At 45.6% G+C, this 23694-nt stretch overlaps 1 protein-coding gene across 1 annotated transcript; it reads right to left on the reverse strand.

The window, feature by feature from the left end:
* Window positions 1-5048: 5048 nt before the first annotated feature.
* LOC103099513 (uncharacterized) lies at window positions 5049-23685 on the reverse strand. The gene is made up of 8 exons (XM_056809857.1): window positions 23669-23685; window positions 23353-23454; window positions 19931-20110; window positions 16511-16690; window positions 13068-13247; window positions 9657-9834; window positions 6251-6428; window positions 5049-5134 (listed from the first exon to the last, which is right to left on the reverse strand). Exons 1-7 carry the CDS (start codon window positions 23683-23685, stop codon window positions 6420-6422), a joined length of 846 nt encoding a protein of 281 aa, XP_056665835.1. The 3' UTR covers window positions 5049-5134; window positions 6251-6419.
* Between the last annotated feature and the right edge of the window lie 9 nt (window positions 23686-23694).

Genomic DNA, 23694 nt, shown 5'->3' on the forward strand with positions numbered 1-23694 from the left:
CAGTGACTGTGATGGATGGCCAGAGCCCCAGGGCTGTCTCTATCCCTACACCTCTGCTGCCTCTTATGACCCTGCCCCCTCCAGTCAGCATATTATGATGTAATGGGGTCTTTGTGGCATCAGACTATTCTCATCAGGGGGATCTCTTCATCTCCCCCTTCACTGCCTGCTTGGGAGACCTCAATGTGTGAGTCCATAACTGTATATACAGAAAGACCAGGCCCATTTCATTGATATATCTACTCTCCACATTCCTATGAGTCTGGAGTCTCTCACACAGTGTATAAAAGAACATTTGTGTGTATCAAAATGCAGAGAATGTATGACATTACCTGTGTTATGAGGACAGAGAATATATTCAGCTTTCTAAGACCTCAGGCTATCCCCTCCTTTTTCCTCTACAGCATTAATCATACTGGTTCTCTCTATTCATTTCCAGGACTTACACATCCTCTGTCCTCAGAATCCTCAGCAATCACCCTTTTCTTCCTCCTCCATGACTCGGTACTCATAAATTCTCTCTCTCTTCCCATATATCTACATATATTCTCACTTAATAGATAGATGGATAGACTGACAGACAGATAGGTAGATGGATGGATACACAGACAGACAGATAGAAAGATAAGATGGACAGACAGACAGACAGATCGAAAGATAGAGAGATAGGCTAGTATAGCTTTATTTTCCTCTATCTGATTTATATATGGGCTCTCCTGTCTCTTGTCTCCTCTCTGTATATTTGAAGGTATTTTGCTTTTACTCTCCTGCCTGGGATGGACTTTGGAAGACTCCTATTGGTGTCCACAGACAGTGTCTTATTCCTCATATATAGAGTAAGGAGGGAATATGTGGACCACAGGAAGAGGAATCTGGATGGAATCAGCTCTCACCAAAGCAGGATTCATATAGAGATAGAAGCTCCCCAAGGACTGATGTATGTGAACATGGAGAATCACACTGGAATAATCACGTGATACTTCCATACAGTGAATCTCTGCACCCCAAATACAAGAGATTTCAAAGCAAATGGCTCCATGTTTCCCACAGGGAGTCACATTAATGCCTAGAAAGGACTGGTCAGTGCTGAATTCTGCCCAACAGAGGGGTATAGAGGAGAATGACTAATATTAATCCATAAAGACAACACAGCAATACTAGAATATATGGGGCAAGAGAGAAAGAATGAGTGCTCCTCCATGTCTCAATAACCAGATAATCAGGGATCCTGCTCAGGGGATGATGTATCTTAGCCTGTTACTGACCTCCTTTTGGAATTTTTCCAAAGGAATCAACATGCTCAACTCCTTTGCCTTGGGCCTCTAAATCTCTCCTCCTATTGCTGAAGGATATCAATGAAAATTTTATGTAAATGATTGAATCTAGGACTATAGGAGTGTGTGTGAAGGTGATGTGAAAGCCTGTATGTACCTATCTCTCTGTCAGTGTGAATATTTGTGTGTATGTCTTCTGCCTTCTCTCCCATCCCTTTTTGGAGGGATCCTTAGGCAGACAGTAGAGGGATATATATATATATAGACCCCACAACTATTTTGGGTTGGGTTCTCCTTTAAAATTTTTATTTAATTGCGGGAGTTTGGGGATTTTTGATGAAATACTTAAAATTAAAAAGCTCTCCTGGGCACATATTCCTGGTCCCATTTGCCCTTACAGATTGGACTGGGTACTACTTCTGCCTTCATCTTTCCCTCTTCAACCTTTTTGGTATCAGGGAGACAATGTTAGTGAGAGATGTGCTTGAGCTGATCTCTTCCAGATGGAGCAAATCCCCTCTTTCTGTTTGAGATAGTCCATAAGACCAGCTCAATGAGGCCTTAGAAGTGGCCCCATTTGCCCTAATCTAGGGGCTGTTAATTCAGACTTCTTTCCCCACCCTGTTTTCCGCAAGGATACTTCTATAGCACAAGGAGGTTCTTCCCTTTAAACAACTCACAATTCCCACCTTCATTGAGTTCATGTTCTTTGTTATCCATGTGATTATTGACAGCCCAAATGGCACTCAACCCATGTCTACACCAACCCTTCTTAACTCCCATTTCCTCAGTGGTACCCATTCTTACCCATCTCTATGCTATTCCTATTGCCCAAGTACTCTTTCAACAAGCTGAGACTCCAGGGGAGGAATTCTCTGAGATCAGCAAGGTGGACCTTGCCTAAGCTTTAACCTCTAAATCCCAGGGAAATGTTCATGGAAGTTCCAGAAAATAGGAGTGGGATGTGCAAATGCCTGTTTTCCTAACTGAAAGAAATTCATGGAAGTTCACTTCTCCAGAGGCTGATCCAAACCCTCTTCTTCTCCTCATTGACTGAAGACTCACAAGAGTCCTGGCTCTGTGGGGAATGTCTCCACCTCATTCTGAGGCAACCTGTGTGCAAGACGCTTGGCTCTCAGAAGAGGTAGCTGCCAAAATGTAAGTCAGCTAGCTTGGCAGACAAAAGGATCCTGGACTCAGGACCTGCTTTTGCCCCTTCCCTTCCTGGCTGTGTAACCTAGACCAAACTCCTCCCACCTCTTCTTCACTTCACTTAGACCTTCCTGTCAAAAGACTAGGTTGGAGAAGATGACCTCTGAGATCTCTTCCATTTTCCATCATAGAAGCCCCTTCAGACTCCGCTCCTACACCCCCCTGCAACTCACTTTACCAAGTCAAACAGCCTTCTACCTCAGTGACAAAAGCACTACCACTCCAATGCTTTTTGATGGTCCAGCTGCCATCCAGCTAATTCTGACTAAAGCCTCCCATAGGCCAAGGGTCTCCCTGGACCTTCCTCCAGAGCCACAGGTGTCCCCCATCCTACAGGGTCTGTCTCACCTCAGAAAGGAAAGCCGTTGTTCTGTAGGGATGAGCCGGGATCCTTTCTTTCTTATGGGACTGGATGCAGCAGTCTGTGGCTTGTGTGTTGTGACCACTTTTCTGCCAACCGATCCTCAGAATGGCCTTTGGGCAAATTTCTGGACCCCTCTCCCCTCTCAGACATCCATTAGCAGCCCTAGGGGCACAAGCAGACAGGAGAAGATGAGTTCTGGCTTGCCAGACCCTCCCCTTTGTTAATCCCTCCAATCAGAGATGTGGTGGGCAGTGATGTCAGTGCCCACCTTGGTGAGGCAGAAGCCCTTCTCCCAACAACCCTACCCCAATCTCCATGGTCTAGCAATGGGAATCCCAGTAAGTTCTCTGACAGAAGTCAGTGCCCCTCTCACTCCAATACTCTCAGGCTCCATTTTCATTCCATCATCCCCCCTTCCTGCCTCCTCCTTTTCCCCTCCCTCACCATCAGTGCCACAAGGGGCCCCAAAGGGACTGGTCTAGTTCAGGTGGGTGAGAGGAGATAGAAATTCCTTACTTCAGTTCTCTCCAGGGAGTCTGTCAAGGAGGGAGATGACTACAGTGACTGTGATGGATGGCCAGAGCCCCAGGGCTGTCTCTATCCCTACACCTCTGCTGCCTCTTATGACCCTGCCCCCTCCAGTCAGCATATTATGATGTAATGGGGTCTTTGTGTCATCAGACTATTCTCATCAGGGGGATCTCTTCATCTCCCCCTTCCCTGCCTGCTTGGGAGACCTCAATGTGTGAGTCCATAACCGTATATACAGAAAGACCAGGCCCATTTCATTGATATATCTACTCTCCACATTCCTATGAGTCTGGAGTCTCTCACACAGTGTATAAAAGAACATTTGTGTGTATCGAAATGCAGAGAATGTATGACATTACCTGTGTTATGAGGACAGAGAATATATTCAGCTTTCTAAGACCTCAGGTTATCCCTTCCTTTTTCCTCTACAGCATTAATTATACTGGTTCTCTCTATTCATTTCCAGGACTTACACATCCTCTGTCCTCAGAACCCTCAGCAATCACCCTTTTCTTCCTCCTTCATGACTCGGTACTCATAAATTCTCTCTCTCTTCCCATATATCTACATATATTCTCTCTTGATTGATAGATGGATAGACTGACAGACAGATAGGTAGATGGATGGATAGACAGACAGATAGAAAGATAAAATAGTCAGACAGAGAGACAGACAGATAGAAAGATAGAGAGATAGGCTAGTATAGCTTTATTTTCCTCTATCTCATTTATATATGGGCTCTTCCGTCTCCTGTCTCCTCTCTGTATATCTGAAAGGATTTTGTTTTTACTCTCCTGCCTGGGATGGGCTTTGGAAGACTCCTATTGGTGTCCACAGACAGTGTCTTATTCCTCATATATAGAGTAAAGAGGGAATATGTGGACCACAGGAAGAGGAATCTGGATGGAATCAGCTCTCACCAAAGCAGGATTCATATAGAGATAGAAGCTCCCCAAGGACTGATGTATGTGAACAAGGAGAAGCACACTGGAATAATCATGTGACACTTCCATAAAGTGAATCTCTGCTCCCCAAATACAAGAGATTTCAACCCAATTGGCTCCATATTTTTCACAGAGAGTTATATTAATGCCTAGAAAGGACTGGTCAGTGCTGAATTCTGCCCAACAGAGGGGTACAGAGGAGAATGACTAATATTAATCCATAAAGACAACACAGCAATTCTAGGATATATGGGGCAAGAGAGAAAGAATGAGTGCTCCTCCATGTCTCAATAACCAGATAATCAGGGATCCTGCTCAGGGGATGATGTATCTTAGCCTTCTACTGACCTCCTCTTTGGAATTTTTCCAAAGGAATCAACATGCTCAACTCCTTTCCCTTGGGCCTCTAAATCTCTCCTCCTATTCCTGAAGGATATCAATGAAATTTTTAATTAAATGATTGAATTTAGGACTATAGGAGTGTGTGTGAACGTGATGTGAAAGCCTGTATGTACCCATCTCTCTGTCAGTGTGAATATTTGTGTGTATGTCTTCTGCCTTCTCTCCCATCCCTTTTTGGAGGGATCCTTAGGCAGACAGTAGAGGGATATATATATATATATATATAGACCCCACAACCATTTTTTGGGTTGGGTTCTCCTTTAAAATTTTTATTTAATTGTGGTAGTTTGGGGATTTTTGATGAAATACTTAAAATTAAAAGCTCTCCCGGGCACATATTCCTGGTCCCATTTGCCCTTACAGATTGGACTGGGTACTGCTTCTGCCTTCATCTTTCCCTCTTCAACCTTTTTGGTATCAGGGAGACAATGTTAGTGAGAGATGTGCTTGAGCTGATCTCTTCCAGATGGACAAATCCCCTCTTTCTGTTTGAGATAGTCCATAAGACCAGCTCAATGAGGCCTTAGAAGTGGCCCCATTTGCCCTGATCTAGGGGCTGTTTATTCAGACTTCTTTCCCCACCCTGTTTTCCCCAAGGATACTTCTATAGCACAAGGAGGTTCTTCCCTTTAAACAACTCACAATTCCCACCTTCATTGAGTTCATGTTCTTTGTTATCCATGTGATTATTGACAGCCCAAATGGCACTCAACCCATGCCTACACCAAGCCTTTCTTAACTCCCATTTGCTCCATGGTACCCATTCTTACCCATCTCTAAGCCATTACTCTTGCCCAAGTACTCTTTCAACAAGCTGAGACTCCAGGGGAGGAATTCTCTGAGATCAGCAAGGTGGACCTTGCCTAAGCTTTAACCTCTAAATCCCAGGGAAATGTTCAAGGAGGTTCCAGAAAATAGGAGTGGGATGTGCAAATGCCTGTTTTCCTAACTGAAAGAAATTCAGGGAAGGTCACTTCTCCAGAAGCTGATCCAAACCCTCTTCTTCTCCCCCATGACTGAAGACTCACAGAAGTCCTGGCTCTATGGCAAATTCCTCCACCTCATGCTGAGGCAACCTGTGTGCAAGACGCTTGGCTCTCAGAAGAGGTAGCTGCCAAAATGTAAGTCAGCTAGCTTGGCAGACAAAAGGATTCTGGACTCAGGACATGCTTTTGCCCCTTCCCTTCCTGGCTGTGTAACCTAGACCAAACTCCACCCCCCTCTTGTTCACTTCACTTAGCCCTTCCTGTCAAAAAATTAGGATGGAGAAGATGACCTCTGAGATCTCTTTCATTCTCCATCATAGAAGCCCCTTCAGAATCCTCTCCTACACCCCCCTGCAGCTCACTTTACCAAGTCAAACAGCCTCCTATCTTAGTGACAAAAGCACTACCACTCCAATGCTTTTTGATGGTCCAGCTGCCATCCAGCTAATTCTGACTAAAGCCTCCCATAGGCCAAGGGTCTCCCTGGACCTTCCTCCAGAGCCACAGGTGTCCCCCATCCTACAGGATCTGTCTCACCTCAGAAAGGAAAGCCGTTGTTCTGTAGGGATGAGCAGGGATCCTTTCTTTCTTATTGGACTGGATGCAGCAGTCTGTGGCTTGTGTGTTGTGACCACTTTTCTGCCAACCGATCCTCAGAATGGCCTTTGGGCAAATTTCTGGACCCCTCTCCCCTCTCAGACATCCATTAGCAGCCCTAAGATGATAATCAGATGAGAGAAGATGAGTTCTGGCTTGCCACACCCTCCCCTTTGTTAATTCCTCCAATCAGAGATGTGGTGGGCAGTGATGTCAGTGCCCACCTTGGTGAGGCAGAAGCCCTTCTCCCAACAACCCTACCCCAATCTCCATGGTCTAGCAATGGGAATCCCAGTAAGTTCTCTGACAGAAGTCAGTGCCCCTCTCACTCCAATACTCTCAGGCTCCATTTTCATTCCATCATCCCCCCTTCCTGCCTCCTTTTCCCCTCCCTCACCATCAGTGCCACAAGGGGCCCCAAAGGGACTGGTCTAGTTCAGGTGGGTGAGAGGAGATAGAAATTCCTTACTTCAGTTCTCTCCAGGGAGTCTGTCAAGGAGGGAGATGACTACAGTGACTGTGATGGATGGCCAGAGCCCCAGGGCTGTCTCTATCCCTACACCTCTGCTTCCTCTTATGACCCTGCCCCCTCCAGTCAGCATATTATGATGTAATGGGGTCTTTGTGTCATCAGACTATTCTCATCAGGGGGATCTCTTCATCTCCCCCTTCCCTGCCTGCTTGGGAGACCTCAATGTGTGAGTCCATAACCGTATATACAGAAAGACCAGGCCCATTTCATTGATATATCTACTCTCCACATTCCTATGAGTCTGGAGTCTCTCACACAGTGTATAAAAGAACATTTGTGTGTATCAAAATGCAGAGAATGTATGACATTACCTGTGTTATGAGGACAGAGAATATATTCAGCTTTCTAAGACCTCATGCTATCCCCTCTTTTTCCTCTACAGCATTAATCATACTGGTTCTCTCTATTCATTTCCAGGACTTACACATCCTCTGTCCTCAGAATCCTCAGCAATCACCCTTTTCTTCCTCCTCCATGACTCGGTACTCATAAATTCTCTCTCTCTTCCCATATATCTACATATATTCTCACTTAATAGATAGATGGATAGACTGACAGACAGATAGGTAGATGGATGGATACACAGACAGACAGATAGAAAGATAAGATGGACAGACAGACAGACAGATCGAAAGATAGAGAGATAGGGTAGTATAGCTTTATTTTCCTCTATCTGATTTATATATGGGCTCTCCTGTCTCTTGTCTCCTCTCTGTATATTTGAAGGTATTTTGCTTTTACTCTCCTGCCTGGGATGGACTTTGGAAGACTCCTATTGGTGTCCACAGACAGTGTCTTATTCCTCATATATAGAGTAAGGAGGGAATATGTGGACCACAGGAAGAGGAATCTGGATGGAATCAGCTCTCACCAAAGCAGGATTCATACAGAGATAGAAGCTCCCCAAGGACTGATGTATGTGAACAAGGAGAAGCACACTGGAATAATCAAGTGATACTTCCATACAGTGAATCTCTGCTCCCCAAATACAAGAGATTTCAAAGCAAATGGCTCCATGTTTCCCACAGGGAGTCACATTAATGCCTAGAAAGGACTGGTCAGTGCTGAATTCTGCCCAACAGAGGGGTATAGAGGAGAATGACTAATATTAATCCATAAAGACAACACAGCAATACTAGAATATATGGGGCAAGAGAGAAAGAATGAGTGCTCCTCCATGTCTCAATAACCAGATAATCAGGGATCCTGCTCAGGGGATGATGTATCTTAGCCTGTTACTGACCTCCTTTTGGAATTTTTCCAAAGGAATCAACATGCTCAACTCCTTTGCCTTGGGCCTCTAAATCTCTCCTCCTATTGCTGAAGGATATCAATGAAAATTTTATGTAAATGATTGAATCTAGGACTATAGGAGTGTGTGTGAAGGTGATGTGAAAGCCTGTATGTACCTATCTCTCTGTCAGTGTGAATATTTGTGTGTATGTCTTCTGCCTTCTCTCCCATCCCTTTTTGGAGGGATCCTTAGGCAGACAGTAGAGGGATATATATATATATATAGACCCCACAGCCATTTTTTGGGTTGGGTTCTCCTTTAAAATTTTTATTTAATTGCGGGAGTTTGGGGATTTTTGATGAAATACTTAAAATTAAAAGCTCTCCTGGGCACATATTCCTGGTCCCATTTGCCCTTACAGATTGGACTGGGTACTGCTTCTGCCCTCATCTTTCCCTCTTCAACCTTTTTGGTATCAGGGAGACAATGTTAGTGAGAGATGTGCTTGAGCTGATCTCTTCCAGATGGACAAATCCCCTCTTTCTGTTTGAGATAGTCCATAAGACCAGCTCAATGAGGCCTTAGAAGTGGCCCCATTTGCCCTGATCTAGGGGCTGTTTATTCAGACTTCTTTCCCCACCCTGTTTTCCCCATGGATCCTTCTATAGCAAAAGGAGGTCCGTCCCTTTAAACAACTCACAATTCCCACCTTCATTGAGTTCATGTTCTTTGCTATCCATGTGATTATTGAAAGCCCAAATGGCACTCAACCCATGTCTACACCAACCCTTCTTAACTCCCATTTGCTCCATGGTGCCCATTCTTACCCATCTCTATGCTATTCCTATTGCCCAAGTACTCCTTCAACAAGCTGAGACTCCAGAGGAGGAATTCTCTGAGATCAGCATGGTGGAACTTGCCTAAGCTTTAACCTCTAAATCCCAGGGAAATGTTCATGGAGGTTCCAGAAAATAGGAGTGGGATGTACAAATCCCTGTTTTCCTAACTGAAAGAAATTCAGGGAAGTTCACTTCTCCAGAGGCTGATCCAAACCCTCTTCTTCTCCTCATTGACTGAAGACTCACAGGAGTCCTGGCTCTGTGGGGAATGTCTCCATCTCATTCTGAGGCAACCTGAGTGCAAGACGCTTGGCTCTCAGAAGAGGTAGCTGCCAAAATGTAAGTCAGCTAGCTTGGCAGACAAAAGGATCCTGGACTCAGGACCTGCTTTTGCCCCTTCCCTTCCTGGCTGCGTAACCTAGACCAAACTCCTCCCACCTCTTCTTCACTTCACTTAGCCCTTCCTGTCAAAAGATTAGGTTGGAGAAGATGACCTCTGAGATCTCTTCCATTTTCCATCATAGAAGCCCCTTCAGACTCCTCTCCTACACCCCCCTGCAACTCACTTTACCAAGTCAAACAGCCTCCTATCTTAGTGACAAAAGCACTACCACTCCAATGCTTTTTGATGGTCCAGCTGCCATCCAGCTAATTCTGACTAAAGCCTCCCATAGGCCAAGGGTCTCCCTGGACCTTCCTCCAGAGCCACAGGTGTCCCCCATCCTACAGGATCTGTCTCACCTCAGAAAGGAAAGCCGTTGTTCTGTAGGGATGAGCAGGGATCCTTTCTTTCTTATTGGACTGGATGCAGCAGTCTGTGGCTTGTGTGTTGTGACCACTTTTCTGCCAACCGATCCTCAGAATGGGCTTTGGGCAAATTTCTGGACCCCTCTTCCCTCTCAGACATCCATTAGCAGCCCTAGGGGCACAAGCAGACAGGAGAAGATGAGTTCTGGCTTGCCACACCCTCCCCTTTGTTAATCCCTCCAATCAGAGATGTGGTGGGCAGTGATGTCAGTGCCCACCTTGGTGAGGCAGAAGCCCTTCTCCCAACAACCCTACCCCAATCTCCATGGTCTAGCAATGGGAATCCCAGTAAGTTCTCTGAGAGAAGTCAGTGCCCCTCTCACTCCAATACTCTCAGGCTCCATTTTCATTCCATCATCCCCCCTTCCTGCCTCCTCCTTTTCCCCTCCCTCACCATCAGTGCCACAAGGGGCCCCAAAGGGACTGGTCTAGTTCAGGTGGGTGAGAGGAGATAGAAATTCCTTACTTCAGTTCTCTCCAGGGAGTCTGTCAAGGAGGGAGATGACTACAGTGACTGTGATGGATGGCCAGAGCCCCAGGGCTGTCTCTATCCCTACACCTCTGCTGCCTCTTATGACCCTGCCCCCTCCAGTCAGCATATTATGATGTAATGGGGTCTTTGTGTTATCAGACTATTTTCATCAGGGGGATCTCTTCATCTCCCCCTTCCCTTCCTGCTTGGGAGACCTCAATGTGTAAGTGCATAACCCTATATACAGAAAGACCAGGCCCATTTCATTGATATATCTACTCTCCACATTCCTATGACTCTGGAGTCTCTCACACAGTGTATAAAAGAACATTTGTGTGTATCGAAATGCAGAGAATGTATGACATTACCTGTGTTATGAGGACAGAGAATATATTCAGCTTTCTAAGACCTCAGGCTATCCTCTCCTTTTTCCTCTACAGCATTAATCATACAGGTTCTCTCTATTCATTTCCGGGACTTACACATCCTCTGTCCTCAGAATCCTCAGCAATCACCCTTTTCTTCCTCCTCCATGTCTCGGTACCCATAAATTCTCTCTGTCTTCCCATATATCTATATATATTCTCTCTTGATAGATAGATGGATAGACTGACAGACAGATAGGTAGATGGATGGATAGACAGAAAGACAGATAGAAAGATAAGATAGTCAGACAGACAGACAGACAGATAGAAAGATAGAGAGATAGGCTAGTATAGCTTTATTTTCCTCTATCTGATTTATATATGGGCTCTCCTCTCTTCTGTGTCCTCTCTGAATATCTGAAAGGATTTTGTTTTTACTCTCCTGCCTGGGCTGGGCTTTGGAAGACTCCTATTGGTGTCCACAGACAGTGTCTTATTCCTCATATATAGAGTAAAGAGGGAATATGTGGACCACAAGAAGAGGAATCTGGATGGAATCAGCTCTCACCAAAGCAGGATTCATATAGAGATAGAAGCTCCCCAAGGACTGATGTATGTGAACAAGGAGAAGCACACTGGAATAATCACGTGATACTTCCCTACAGTGAATCTCTGCACCCCAAATACAAGAGATTTCAAAGCAAATGGCTCCATATTTCCCACAGGGAGTTACATTAATGCCTAGAAAGGACTGGTCAGTGCTGAATTCTGCCCAACAGAGGGGTATAGAGGAGAATGACTAATATTAATCCCTAAAGACAACACAGCAATACTAGAATATATGGGGCAAGAGAGAAAGAATGAGTGCTCCTCCATGTCTCAATAACCAGATAATCAGGGATCCTGCTCAGGGGATGATGTATCTTAGCCTTCTACTGACCTCCTCTTTGGAATTTTTCCAAAGGAATCAACATGCTCAACTCCCTTGCCTTGGGCCTCTAAATCTCTCCTCCTATTCCTGAAGGATATCAATGAAATTTTTATTTAAATGATTGAATCTAGGACTATAGGAGTGTGTGTGTACATGATGTGACAGCCTGTATGTACCTATGTCTCTGTCAGTGTGAATATTTGTGTGTATGTCTTCTGCCTTCTCTCCCATCCCTTTTTGAAGGGATCCTTAGGCAGACAGTAGAGGGATATATATAGACCCCACAACCATTTTTTGGTTTGGGTTCTCCTTTAAAATTTTTATTTAATTGCGGGAGTTTGGGGATTTTTGATGAAATACTTAAAATTAAAAAGCTCTCCTGGGCACATATTCCTGGTCCCATTTGCCCTTACAGATTGGACTGGGTACTGCTTCTGCCCTCATCTTTCCCTCTTCAACCTTTTTGTTATCAGGGAGACAATGTTAGTGAGAGATGTGCTTGAGCTGATCTCTTCCAGATGGACAAATCCCCTCTTTCTGTTTGAGATAGTCCATAAGAACAGCTCAATGAGGCCTTAGAAGTGGCCCCATTTGCCCTGATCCAGGGGCTGTTAATTCAGACTTCCTTCCCCACCCTGTTTTCCCCAAGGATCCTTCTATAGCACAAGGAGGTCCATCCCTTTAAACAACTCACAATTCCCACCTTCATTGAGTTCATGTTCTTTGCTATCCATGTGATTATTGAAAGCCCAAGTGGCACTCAACCCATGTCTACACCAAGCATTTCTTAACTCCCATTTCCTCAGTGGTACCCATTCTTACCCATCTCTATGCTATTCCTATTGCCCAAGTACTCCTTCAACAAGTTGAGACTCCAGAGGAGGAATTCTCTGAGATCAGCAAGGTGGACCTTGCTTAAGCTTTAACCTCTAAATCTCAGGGAAATGTTCATGGAGGTTGTAGGAAATAGGAGTTGGATGTGAAAATCCCTGTTTTCCTAACAGATAGAAATTCAGGGAAGGTCACTTCTCCAGAGGCTGATCCAAACCCTCTTCTTCTCTCCCATGACTGAAGACTCACAGAAGTCCTGGCTCTGTGGGGAATGTCTCCACCTCATTCTGAGGCAACCTGAGTGCAAGACGCTTGGCTCTCAGAAGAGGTAGCTGCCAAAATGTAAGTCAGCTAGCTTGGCAGACAAAAGGATCCTGGACTCAGGACCTGCTTTTGCCCCTTCCCTTCCTGGCTGTGTAACCTAGACTAAACTCCTCCCCCCCCTCTTGTTCACTTCACTTAGCCCTTCCTGTCAAAAGATTAGGTTGGAGAAGATGACCTCTGAGATCTCTTCCATTCTCCATCATAGAAGCCCCTTCAGACTCCTCTCCTACATCCCCCTGCAACTCCCTTCACAAAGTCAAAGAGCCTCCTACCTCAGTGAGAAAAGCACCAGCACTCTAATGCTTTTTGATGGTCCAGCTGCCATCCAGCTTATTCTGACTAAAGCCTCCCAAAGGCCAAGGGTCTCCCTGGACCTTCCTCCAGAGCCACAGGTGTCCCCCATCCTACAGGGTCTGTCTCACCTCAGAATGGAAAAAGCTGTTGTTCTGTAGGGATGAGCAGGGGTCCTTTCTTTCTTTTGGGACTGGATGCAGCAGTCTGTGGCTTGTGTGTTGTGACCACTTTTCTGCCAACCGATCCTCAGAGTGGCCTTTGGGCAAATTTCTGGACCCCTCTCCCCTCTCAGACATCCATTAGCAGCCCTAGGGGCACAAGCAGACAGGAGAAGATGAGTTCTGGCTTGCCAGACCCTCACCTTTGTTAATCCCTCCAATCAGAGATGTGGTGGGCAGTGATGTCAGTGCCCACCTTGGTGAGGCAGAAGCCCTTCTCCCAACAACCCTACCCCAATCTCCATGGTCTAGCAATGGGAATCCCAGTAAGTTCTCTGACAGAAGTCAGTGCCCCTCTCACTCCAATACTCTCAGGCTCCATTTTTATTCCATCATCCCCCCTTCCTGCCTCCTCCTTTTCCCCTCCCTCACCATCAGTGCCACAAGGGGCCCCAAAGGGACTGGTCTTGTTCAGGCGGGTGAGAGGAGATAGAAATTCCTTACTTCAGTTCTCTCCAGGGAGTCTGTCAAGGAGGGAGATGACTACAGTGACTGTGATGGATGGCCAGAGCCCCAGGGCTGTCTCTATCCCTACACCTCTGCTTCCTCTTATGACCCTGCCCCCTCCAGTCAGCATATTATGATGTAATGGGGTCTTTGTGTCATCAGACTATTCTCATCAGGGGGATTTCTTCATCTCCCTCTTCCCTGCCTGCTTGGGAGATCTCAATGTGTGAGTGTATAACCCTATATACAGAGAGACCAGGCCCATTTCATTGATATATCTACTCTCCACATTCCTATGAGTCTGGAGTCTCTCACACAGTGTATAAAAGAACATTTGTGTGTATCGAAATGCAGAGAATGTATGACATTACCTGTGTTATGAGGACAGAGAATATATTCAGCTTTCTAAGACCTCAGGTTATCTCTTCCTTTTTCCTCTACAGCATTAATCATACTGGTTCTCTCTATTCATTTCCAGGACTTACACATTCTCTGTCCTCAGAACCCTCAGCAATCACCCATTTCCTCCTCCTCCATGTCTCGGTACTCATCAATTCTCTCTCTCTTCCCGTATATCTACATATATTCTCTCTTGATAGATAGATGGATAGACAGACAGACAGACAGATAGATGGATAGACAGACAGACAGATAGGTAGATGGATGGATAGACAGACAGACAGATAGAAAGATAAGATGGACAGACAGACAGACAGACAGACAGATCGAAAGATAGAGAGATAGGCTAGTATAGCTTTATTTTCCTCTATCTGATTTATATATGGGCTCTCCTGTCTCTTGTCTCCTCTCTGTATATTTGATAGTATTTTGCTTTTACTCTCCTGCCTGGGATGGACTTTGGAAGACTCCTATTGGTGTCCACAGACAGTGTCTTATTCCTCATATAAAGAGTAAGGAGGGAATATGTGGACCACAGGAAGAGGAATCTGGATGGAATCAGCTCTCAGCAAAGCAGGATTCATACAGAGATAGAAGCTCCCCAAGGACTGATGTATGTGAACAAGGAGAAGCACACTGGAATAATCATGTGATACTTCCATACAGTGAATCTCTGCACCCCAAATACAAGAGATTTCAAAGCAATTGGCTCCATGTTTCCCACAGGGAGTTACATTAATGCCTAGAAAGGACTGGTCAGTGCTGAATTCTGCCCAACAGAGGGGTATAGAGGAGAATGACTAATATTAATCCCTAAAGACAACACAGCAATACTAGAATATATGGGGCAAGAGAGAAAGAATGAGTGCTCCTCCATGTCTCAATAACCAGATAATCAGGGATCCTGCTCAGGGGATGATGTATCTGTATCTTAGCCTTCTACTGACCTCCTCTTTGGAATTTTTCCAAAGGAATCAACATGCTCAACTCCTTTGCCTTGGGCCTCTAAATCTCTCCTCCTATTCCTGAAGGATATCAGTGAATATTTTATTTAAATGATTGAATCTAGGACTATAGGAGTGTGTGTGAACGTGATGTGAAAGCATGTATGTACCTATCTCTCTGTCAGTGTGAATATTTGTGTGTATGTCTTCTGCCTTCTCTCCCATCCCTTTTTGGAGGGATCCTTAGGCAGACAGTAGAGGGATATATATAGACCCCACAACTATTTTGGGTTGGGTTCTCCTTTAAAATTTTTATTTAATTGCGGGAGTTTGGGGTTTTTATGAAATACTTAAAATTAAAAAGCTCTCCCGGGCACATATTCCTGGTCCCATTTGCCCTTACAGATTGGACTGGGTACTGCTTCTGCCCTCATCTTTCCCTCTTCAACCTTTTTGGTATCAGGGGGACAATGTTAGTGAGAGATGTGTTTGATATGATCTCTTTCAGATTGAGCAAATCTCCTCTTTCTGTTTGAGATAGTCCATAAGACCAGCTCAATGAGGCCTTAGAAGTGGCCCCATTTGCCCTGAACTAGGGGCTGTTAATTCAGACTTCCTTCTCCACCCTGTTTTCCCCAAGGATCCTTCTATAGCACAAGGAGGTCCATCCCTTTAAACAACTCACAATTCCCACCTTCATTGAGTTCATGTTCTTCGCTATCCATGTGATTATTGAAAGCCCAAGTGGCACTCAACCCATGTCTACACCAAGTCTTTCTTAACTCCCATTTGCTCCATGGTACCCATTCTTACCCATCTCTATGCTATTCCTATTGCCCAAGTACTCCTTCAACAAGATGAGACTCCAGAGCAGGAATTCTCTGAGATCAGCAAGGTGGACCTTGCCTAAGCTTTAACCTCTAAATCCCAGGGAAATGTTCAAGGAGGTTCCAGAAAATAGGAGTGGGATGTGCAAATCCCTGTTTTCCTAACTGAAAGAAATTCAGGGAAGGTCACTTCTCCAGAAGCTGATCCAAACCCTCTTCTTCTCTCCCATGACTGAAGACTCACAGAAGTCCTGGCTCTATGGCAAATTCCTCCACCTCATGCTGAGGCAACCTGAGTGCAAGACGCTTGGCTCTCAGAAGAGGTAGCTGCCAAAATGTAAGTCAGCTAGCTTGGCAGACCGGATCCTGGACTGAGGACCTCCTTTTGCCCCTTCCCTTCCTGGCTGTGTAACCTAGACCAAACTCCTCCCACCTCTTCTTCACTTCACTTAGCCCTTTCTGTCAAAAGATTAGGTTGGAGAAGATGACCTCTGAGATCTCTTCCATTTTCCATCATAGAAGCCCCTTCAGACTCCTCTCCTACATCCCCCTGCAACTCACTTCACCAAGTCAAACAGCCTTCTACCTCAGTGACAAAAGCACTACCACTCCAATGCTTTTTGATGGTCCAGCTGCCATCCAGCTAATTCTGACTAAAGCCTCCCATAGGCCAAGGGTCTCCCTGGACCTTCCTCCAGAGCCACAGGTGTCCCCCATCCTACAGGGTCTGTCTCACCTCAGAATGGAAAAAGCTGTTGTTCCGTAGGGATGAGCAGGGATCCTTTCTTTCTTATGGGACAGGATGCAGCAGTCTGTGGCTTGTGTGTTTTGACCACTTTTCTGCCAACCGATCCTCAGAATGGCCTTTGGGCAAATTTCTGGACCCCTCTCCCCTCTCAGACATCCATTAGCAGCCCTAGGGGCACAAGCAGACAGGAGAAGATGAGTTCTGGCTTGCCAGACCCTCCCCTTTGTTAATCCCTCCAATCAGAGATGTGGTGGGCAGTGATGTCAGTGCCCACCTTGGTGAGGCAGAAGCCCTTCTCCCAACAACCCTACCCCAATCTCCATGGTCTAGCAATGGGAATCCCAGTAAGTTCTCTGACAGAAGTCAGTGCCCCTCTCACTCCAATACTCTCAGGCTCCATTTTCATTCCATCATCCCCCCTTCCTGCCTCCTCCTTTTCCCCTCCCTCACCATCAGTGCCACAAGGGGCCCCAAAGGGACTGGTCTAGTTCAGGTGGGTGAGAGGAGATAGAAATTCCTTACTTCAGTTCTCTCCAGGGAGTCTGTCAAGGAGGGAGATGACTACAGTGACTGTGATGGATGGCCAGAGCCCCAGGGCTGTCTCTATCCCTACACCTCTGCTGCCTCTTATGACCCTGCCCCCTCCAGTCAGCATATTATGATGTAATGGGGTCTTTGTGTCATCAGACTATTCTCATCAGGGGGATCTCTGCATCTCCCCCTTCCCTGCCTGCTTGGGAGACCTCAATGTGTGAGTGCATAACCCTATATACAGAGAGACCAGGCCCATTTCATTGATATATCTACTCTCCACATTCCTATGACTCTGGAGTCTGTCACACAGTGTATAAAAGAACATTTGTGTGTATCGAAATGCAGAGAATGTATGACATTACCTGTGTTATGAGGACAGAGAATATATTCAGCTTTCTATGACCTCAGGCTATCCCCTCCTTTTTCCTCTACAGCATTAATCATACTGGTTCTCTCTATTCATTTCCAGGACTTACACATCCTCTGTCCTCAGAACCCTCAGCAATCACCCTTTTCTTCCTCCTCCATGTCTCGCTACTCATAAATTCTCTCTCTCTTCCCATATATCTACATATATTCTCTCTTGATAGATAGATGGATAGACAGACAGACAGATAAGTAGATGGATGTATAGACAGATAGAAAGATAGAAATATAAGATGGACAGACAGACAGACAGATCGAAAGATAGAGAGATAGGCTAGTATAGCTTTATTTTCCTCTATATGATTTATATATGGGCTCTCCTGTCTCCTGTCTCCTCTCTGTATATCTGATAGTATTTTGCTTTTACTCTCCTGCCTGGGATGGACTTTGGAAGACTCCTATTGGTGTCCACAGACAGTGTCTTATTCCTCATATAAAGAGTAAGGAGGGAATATGTGGACCACAGGAAGAGGAATCTGGATGGAATCAGCTCTCACCAAAGCAGGATTCATATAGAGATAGAAGCTCCCCAAGGACTGATGTATGTGAACATGGAGAAGCACACTGGAATAATCATGTGACACTTCCATACAGTGAATCTCTGCACCCCAAATACAAGAGATTTCAAAGCAATTGGCTCCATGTTTCCCACAGGGAGTTACATTAATGCCTAGAAAGGACTGGTCAGTGCTGAATTCTGCCCAACAGAGGGGTATAGAGGAGAATGACTAATATTAATCCATAAAGACAACACAGCAATTCTAGGATATATGGGGCAAGAGAGAAAGAATGAGTGTTCCTCCATGTCTCAATAACCATATAATCAGGGATCCTGCTCAGGGGATGATGTATCTTAGCCTTCTACTGACCTCCTCTTTGGAATTTTTCCAAAGGAATCAACATGCTCAACTCCTTTGCCTTGGGCCTCTAAATCTATAAATCTCACAAATATTCCTGAAGGATATCAAGGAAAATTTTATGTAAATGATTGAATCTAGGACTATAGGAGTGTGTGTGAACGTGATGTGAAAGCCTGTATGTACCCATCTCTCTGTCAGTGTGAATATTTGTGTGTATGTCTTCTGCCTTCTCTCCCATCCCTTTTTGGAGGGATCCATAGGCAGACAGTAGAGGGATATATATATATATATATAGACCCCACAACCATTTTTTGGGTTGGGTTCTCCTTTAAAATTTTTATTTAATTGCGGGAGTTTGGGGATTTTTGATGAAATACTTAAAATTAAAAGCTCTCCCGGGCACATATTCCTGGTCCCATTTGCCCTTACAGATTGGACTGGGTACTGCTTCTGCCCTCATCTTTCCCTCTTCAACCTTTTTGGTATCAGGGAGACAATGTTAGTGAGAGATGTGCTTGAGCTGATCTCTTCCAGATGGACAAATCCCCTCTTTCTGTTTGAGATAGTCCATAAGACCAGCTCAATGAGGCCTTAGAAGTGGCCCCATTTGCCCTGATCCAGGGGCTGTTAATTCAGACTTCCTTCCCCACCCTGTTTTCCCCAAGGATCCTTCTATAGCAAAAGGAGGTCCGTCCCTTTAAACAACTCACAATTCCCACCTTCATTGAGTTCATGGTCTTTGCTATCCATGTGATTATTGAAAGCCCAAGTGGCACTCAACCCATGTCTACACCAAGCCTTTCTTAACTCCCATTTCCTCAGTGGTACCCATTCTTACCCATCTCTATGCTATTCCTATTGCCCAAGTACTCCTTCAACAAGCTGAGACTCCAGGGGAGGAATTCTCTGAGATCAGCAAGGTGGACCTTGCCTAAGCTTTAACCTCTAAATCCCAGGGAAATGTTGATGGAGGTTGCAGAAAATAGGAGTGGGATGTGCAAATCTCTGTTTTCCTAACAGATAGAAATTGAGGGAAGTTCACTTCTCCAGAGGCTGATCACCCTCTTCTTCTCCTCATTGACTGTAGACTCACAGGAGTCCTGGCTCTGTGGGGAATGTCTCCACCTCATTCTGAGGCAACCTGTGTGCAAGACGCTTGGCTCTCAGAAGATGTAGCTGCCAAAATGTAAGTCAGCTAGCTTGGCAGACAAAAGGATCCTGGACTCGGGACCTGCTTTTGCCCCTTCCCTTCCTGGCTGTGTAACCTAGACCAAATTCCTCCTCCCTCTTGTTCACTTCACTTAGACCTTCCTGTCAAAAGATTAGGTTGGAGAAGATGACCTCTGAGATCTCTTCCATTCTCCATCATAGAAGCCCCTTCAGACTCCTCTCCTACATCCCCGTGCAACTCACTTCACCAAGTCAAAGAGCCTCCTACCTCAGTGAGAAAAGCACCAGCACTCTAATGCTTTTTGATGGTCCAGCTGCCATCCAGCTTATTCTGACTAAAGCCTCCCATAGGCCAAGGGTCTCCCTGGACCTTCCTCCAGAGCCACAGGTGTCCCCCATCCTACAGGGTCTGTCTCACCTCAGAATGGAAAAAGCTGTTGTTCCGTAGGGATGAGCAGGGATCCTTTCTTTCTTATGGGACAGGATGCAGCAGTCTGTGGCTTGTGTGTTTTGACCACTTTTCTGCCAACCGATCCTCAGAATGGCCTTTGGGCAAATTTCTGGACCCCTCTCCCCTCTCAGACATCCATTAGCAGCCCTAGGGGCACAAGCAGACAGGAGAAGATGAGTTCTGGCTTGCCAGACCCTCCCCTTTGTTAATCCCTCCAATCAGAGATGTGGTGGGCAGTGATGTCAGTGCCCACCTTGGTGAGGCAGAAGCCCTTCTCCCAACAACCCTACCCCAATCTCCATGGTCTAGCAATGGGAATCCCAGTAAGTTCTCTGACAGAAGTCAGTGCCCCTCTCACTCCAATACTCTCAGGCTCCATTTTCATTCCATCATCCCCCCTTCCTGCCTCCTCCTTTTCCCCTCCCTCACCATCAGTGCCACAAGGGGCCCCAAAGGGACTGGTCTAGTTCAGGTGGGTGAGAGGAGATAGAAATTCCTTACTTCAGTTCTCTCCAGGGAGTCTGTCAAGGAGGGAGATGACTACAGTGACTGTGATGGATGGCCAGAGCCCCAGGGCTGTCTCTATCCCTACACCTCTGCTTCCTCTTATGACCCTGCCCCCTCCAGTCAGCATATTATGATGTAATGGGGTCTTTGTGTCATCAGACTATTCTCATCAGGGGGATCTCCTCATCTCCCCCTTCCCTGCCTGCTTGGGAGACCTCAATGTGTGAGTGTATAACCCTATATACAGAAAGACCAGGCCCATTTCATTGATATATCTACTCTCCACATTCCTATGAGTCTGGAGTCTCTCACAGAGTGTATAAAAGAACATTTGTGTGTATCGAAATGCAGAGAATGTATGACATTACCTGTGTTATGAGGACAGAGAATATATTCAGCTTTCTAAGACCTCATGCTATCCCCTCCTTTTTCCTCTACAGCATTAATCATACTGGTTCTCTCTATTCATTTCCAGGACTTACACACCCTCTGTCCTCAGAACCCTCAGCAATCACCCTTTTCTTCCTCCTCCATGTCTCGGTACTCATCAATTCTCTCTCTCTTCCCGTATATCTACATATATTCTCTCTTGATAGATAGATGGATAGACAGACAGACAGAAAGGTACATAGACGGATAGACAGACAGACAGATAGAAAGATAAGATGGTCGGACAGACACACAGACAGACAGATCGAAAGATAGAGAGATAGGCTAGTATAGCTTTATTTTCCTCTATCTGATTTATATATGGGCTCTCCTGTCTCTTGTCTCCTCTCTGTATATTTGATAGTATTTTGCTTTTACTCTCCTGCCTGGGATGGACTTTGGAAGACTCTGATTGGTGTCCACAGACAGTGTCTTATTCCTCATATATAGAGTAAGGAGGGAATATGTGGACCACAGGAAGAGGAATCTGGATGGAATCAGCTCTCACCAAAGCAGGATTCATACAGAGATAGAAGCTCCCCAAGGACTGATGTATGTGAACATGGAGAATCACACTGGAATAATCACGTGATACTTCCATACAGTGAATCTCTGCACCCCAAATACAAGAGATTTCAAAGCAATTGGCTCCATGTTTCCCACAGGGAGTTACATTAATGCCTAGAAAGGACTGGTCAGTGCTGAATTCTGCCCAACAGAGGGGTATAGAGGAGAATGACTAATATTAATCCATAAAGTCAACACAGCAATTCTAGGATATATGGGGCAAGAGAGAAAGAATGAGTGCTCCTCCATGTCTCAATAACCATATAATCAGGGATCCTGCTCAGGGGATGATGTATCTTAGCCTTCTACTGACCTCCTCTTTGGAATTTTTCCAAAGGAATCAACATGCTCAACTCCTTTGCCTTGGGCCTCTAAATCTATAAATCTCACAAATATTCCTGAAGGATATCAAGGAAAATTTTATGTAAATGATTGAATCTAGGACTATAGGAGTGTGTGTGAACGTGATGTGAAAGCCTGTATGTACCCATCTCTCTGTCAGTGTGAATATTTGTGTGTATGTCTTCTGCCTTCTCTCCCATCCCTTTTTGGAGGGATCCATAGGCAGACAGTAGAGGGATATATATATATAGACCCCACAACCATTTTTTGGGTTGGGTTCTCCTTTAAAATTTTTGTTTAATTGCGGGAGTTTGGGGATTTTTGATGAAATACTTAAAATTAAAAGCTCTCCCGGGCACATATTCCTGGTCCCATTTGCCCTTACAGATTGGACTGGGTACTGCTTCTGCCCTCATCTTTCCCTCTTCAACCTTTTTGTTATCAGGGAGACAATGTTAGTGAGAGATGTGCTTGAGCTGATCTCTTCCAGATGGACAAATCCCCTCTTTCTGTTTGAGATAGTCCATAAGACCAGCTCAATGAGGCCTTAGAAGTGGCCCCATTTGCCCTGATCTAGGGGCTGTTAATTCAGACTTCCTTCCCCACCCTGTTTTCCCCAAGGATCCTTCTATAGCAAAAGGAGGTCCGTCCCTTTAAACAACTCACAATTCCCACCTTCATTGAGTTCATGGTCTTTGCTATCCATGTGATTATTGAAAGCCCAAGTGGCACTCAACCCATGTCTACACCAAGCCTTTCTTAACTCCCATTTCCTCAGTGGTACCCATTCTTACCCATCTCTATGCTATTCCTATTGCCCAAGTACTCCTTCAACAAGCTGAGACTCCAGGGGAGGAATTCTCTGAGATCAGCAAGGTGGACCTTGCCTAAGCTTTATCCTCTAAATCCCAGGGAAATGTTGATGGAGGTTGCAGAAAATAGGAGTGGGATGTGCAAATCTCTGTTTTCCTAACAGATAGAAATTGAGGGAAGTTCACTTCTCCAGAGGCTGATCACCCTCTTCTTCTCCTCATTGACTGTAGACTCACAGGAGTCCTGGCTCTGTGGGGAATGTCTCCACCTCATTCTGAGGCAACCTGTGTGCAAGACGCTTGGCTCTCAGAAGATGTAGCTGCCAAAATGTAAGTCAGCTAGCTTGGCAGACAAAAGGATCCTGGACTCGGGACCTGCTTTTGCCCCTTCCCTTCCTGGCTGTGTAACCTAGACCAAATTCCTCCTCTCTCTTGTTCACTTCACTTAGACCTTCCTGTCAAAAGATTAGGTTGGAGAAGATGACCTCTGAGATCTCTTCCATTCTCCATCATAGAAGCCCCTTCAGACTCCTCTCCTACATCCCCGTGCAACTCACTTCACCAAGTCAAAGAGCCTCCTACCTCAGTGAGAAAAGCACCAGCACTCTAATGCTTTTTGATGGTCCAGCTGCCATCCAGCTTATTCTGACTAAAGCCTCCCATAGGCCAAGGGTCTCCCTGGACCTTCCTCCAGAGCCACAGGTGTCCCCCATCCTACAGGGTCTGTCTCACCTCAGAAAGGAAAGCCGTTGTTCTGTAGGGATGAGCAGGGATCCTTTCTTTCTTATGGGACTGGATGCAGCAGTCTGTGGCTTGTGTGTTGTGACCACTTTTCTGCCAACCGATCCTCAGAATGGGCTTTGGGCAAATTTCTGAACCCCTCTCCCCTCTCAGACATCCATTAGCAGCCCTAAGGGCACAAGCAGACAGGAGAAGATGAGTTCTGTCTTGCCACACCCTCCCCTTTGTTAATCCCTCCAATCAGAGATGTGGTGGGCAGTGATGTCAGTGCCCACCTTGGTGAGGCAGAAGCCCTTCTCCCAACAACCCTACCCCAATCTCCATGGTCTAGCA

This window comes from Monodelphis domestica, chromosome X (genome assembly GCF_027887165.1).
Source record: "Monodelphis domestica isolate mMonDom1 chromosome X, mMonDom1.pri, whole genome shotgun sequence".
Lineage (NCBI taxonomy): Eukaryota > Metazoa > Chordata > Mammalia > Didelphimorphia > Didelphidae > Monodelphis > Monodelphis domestica.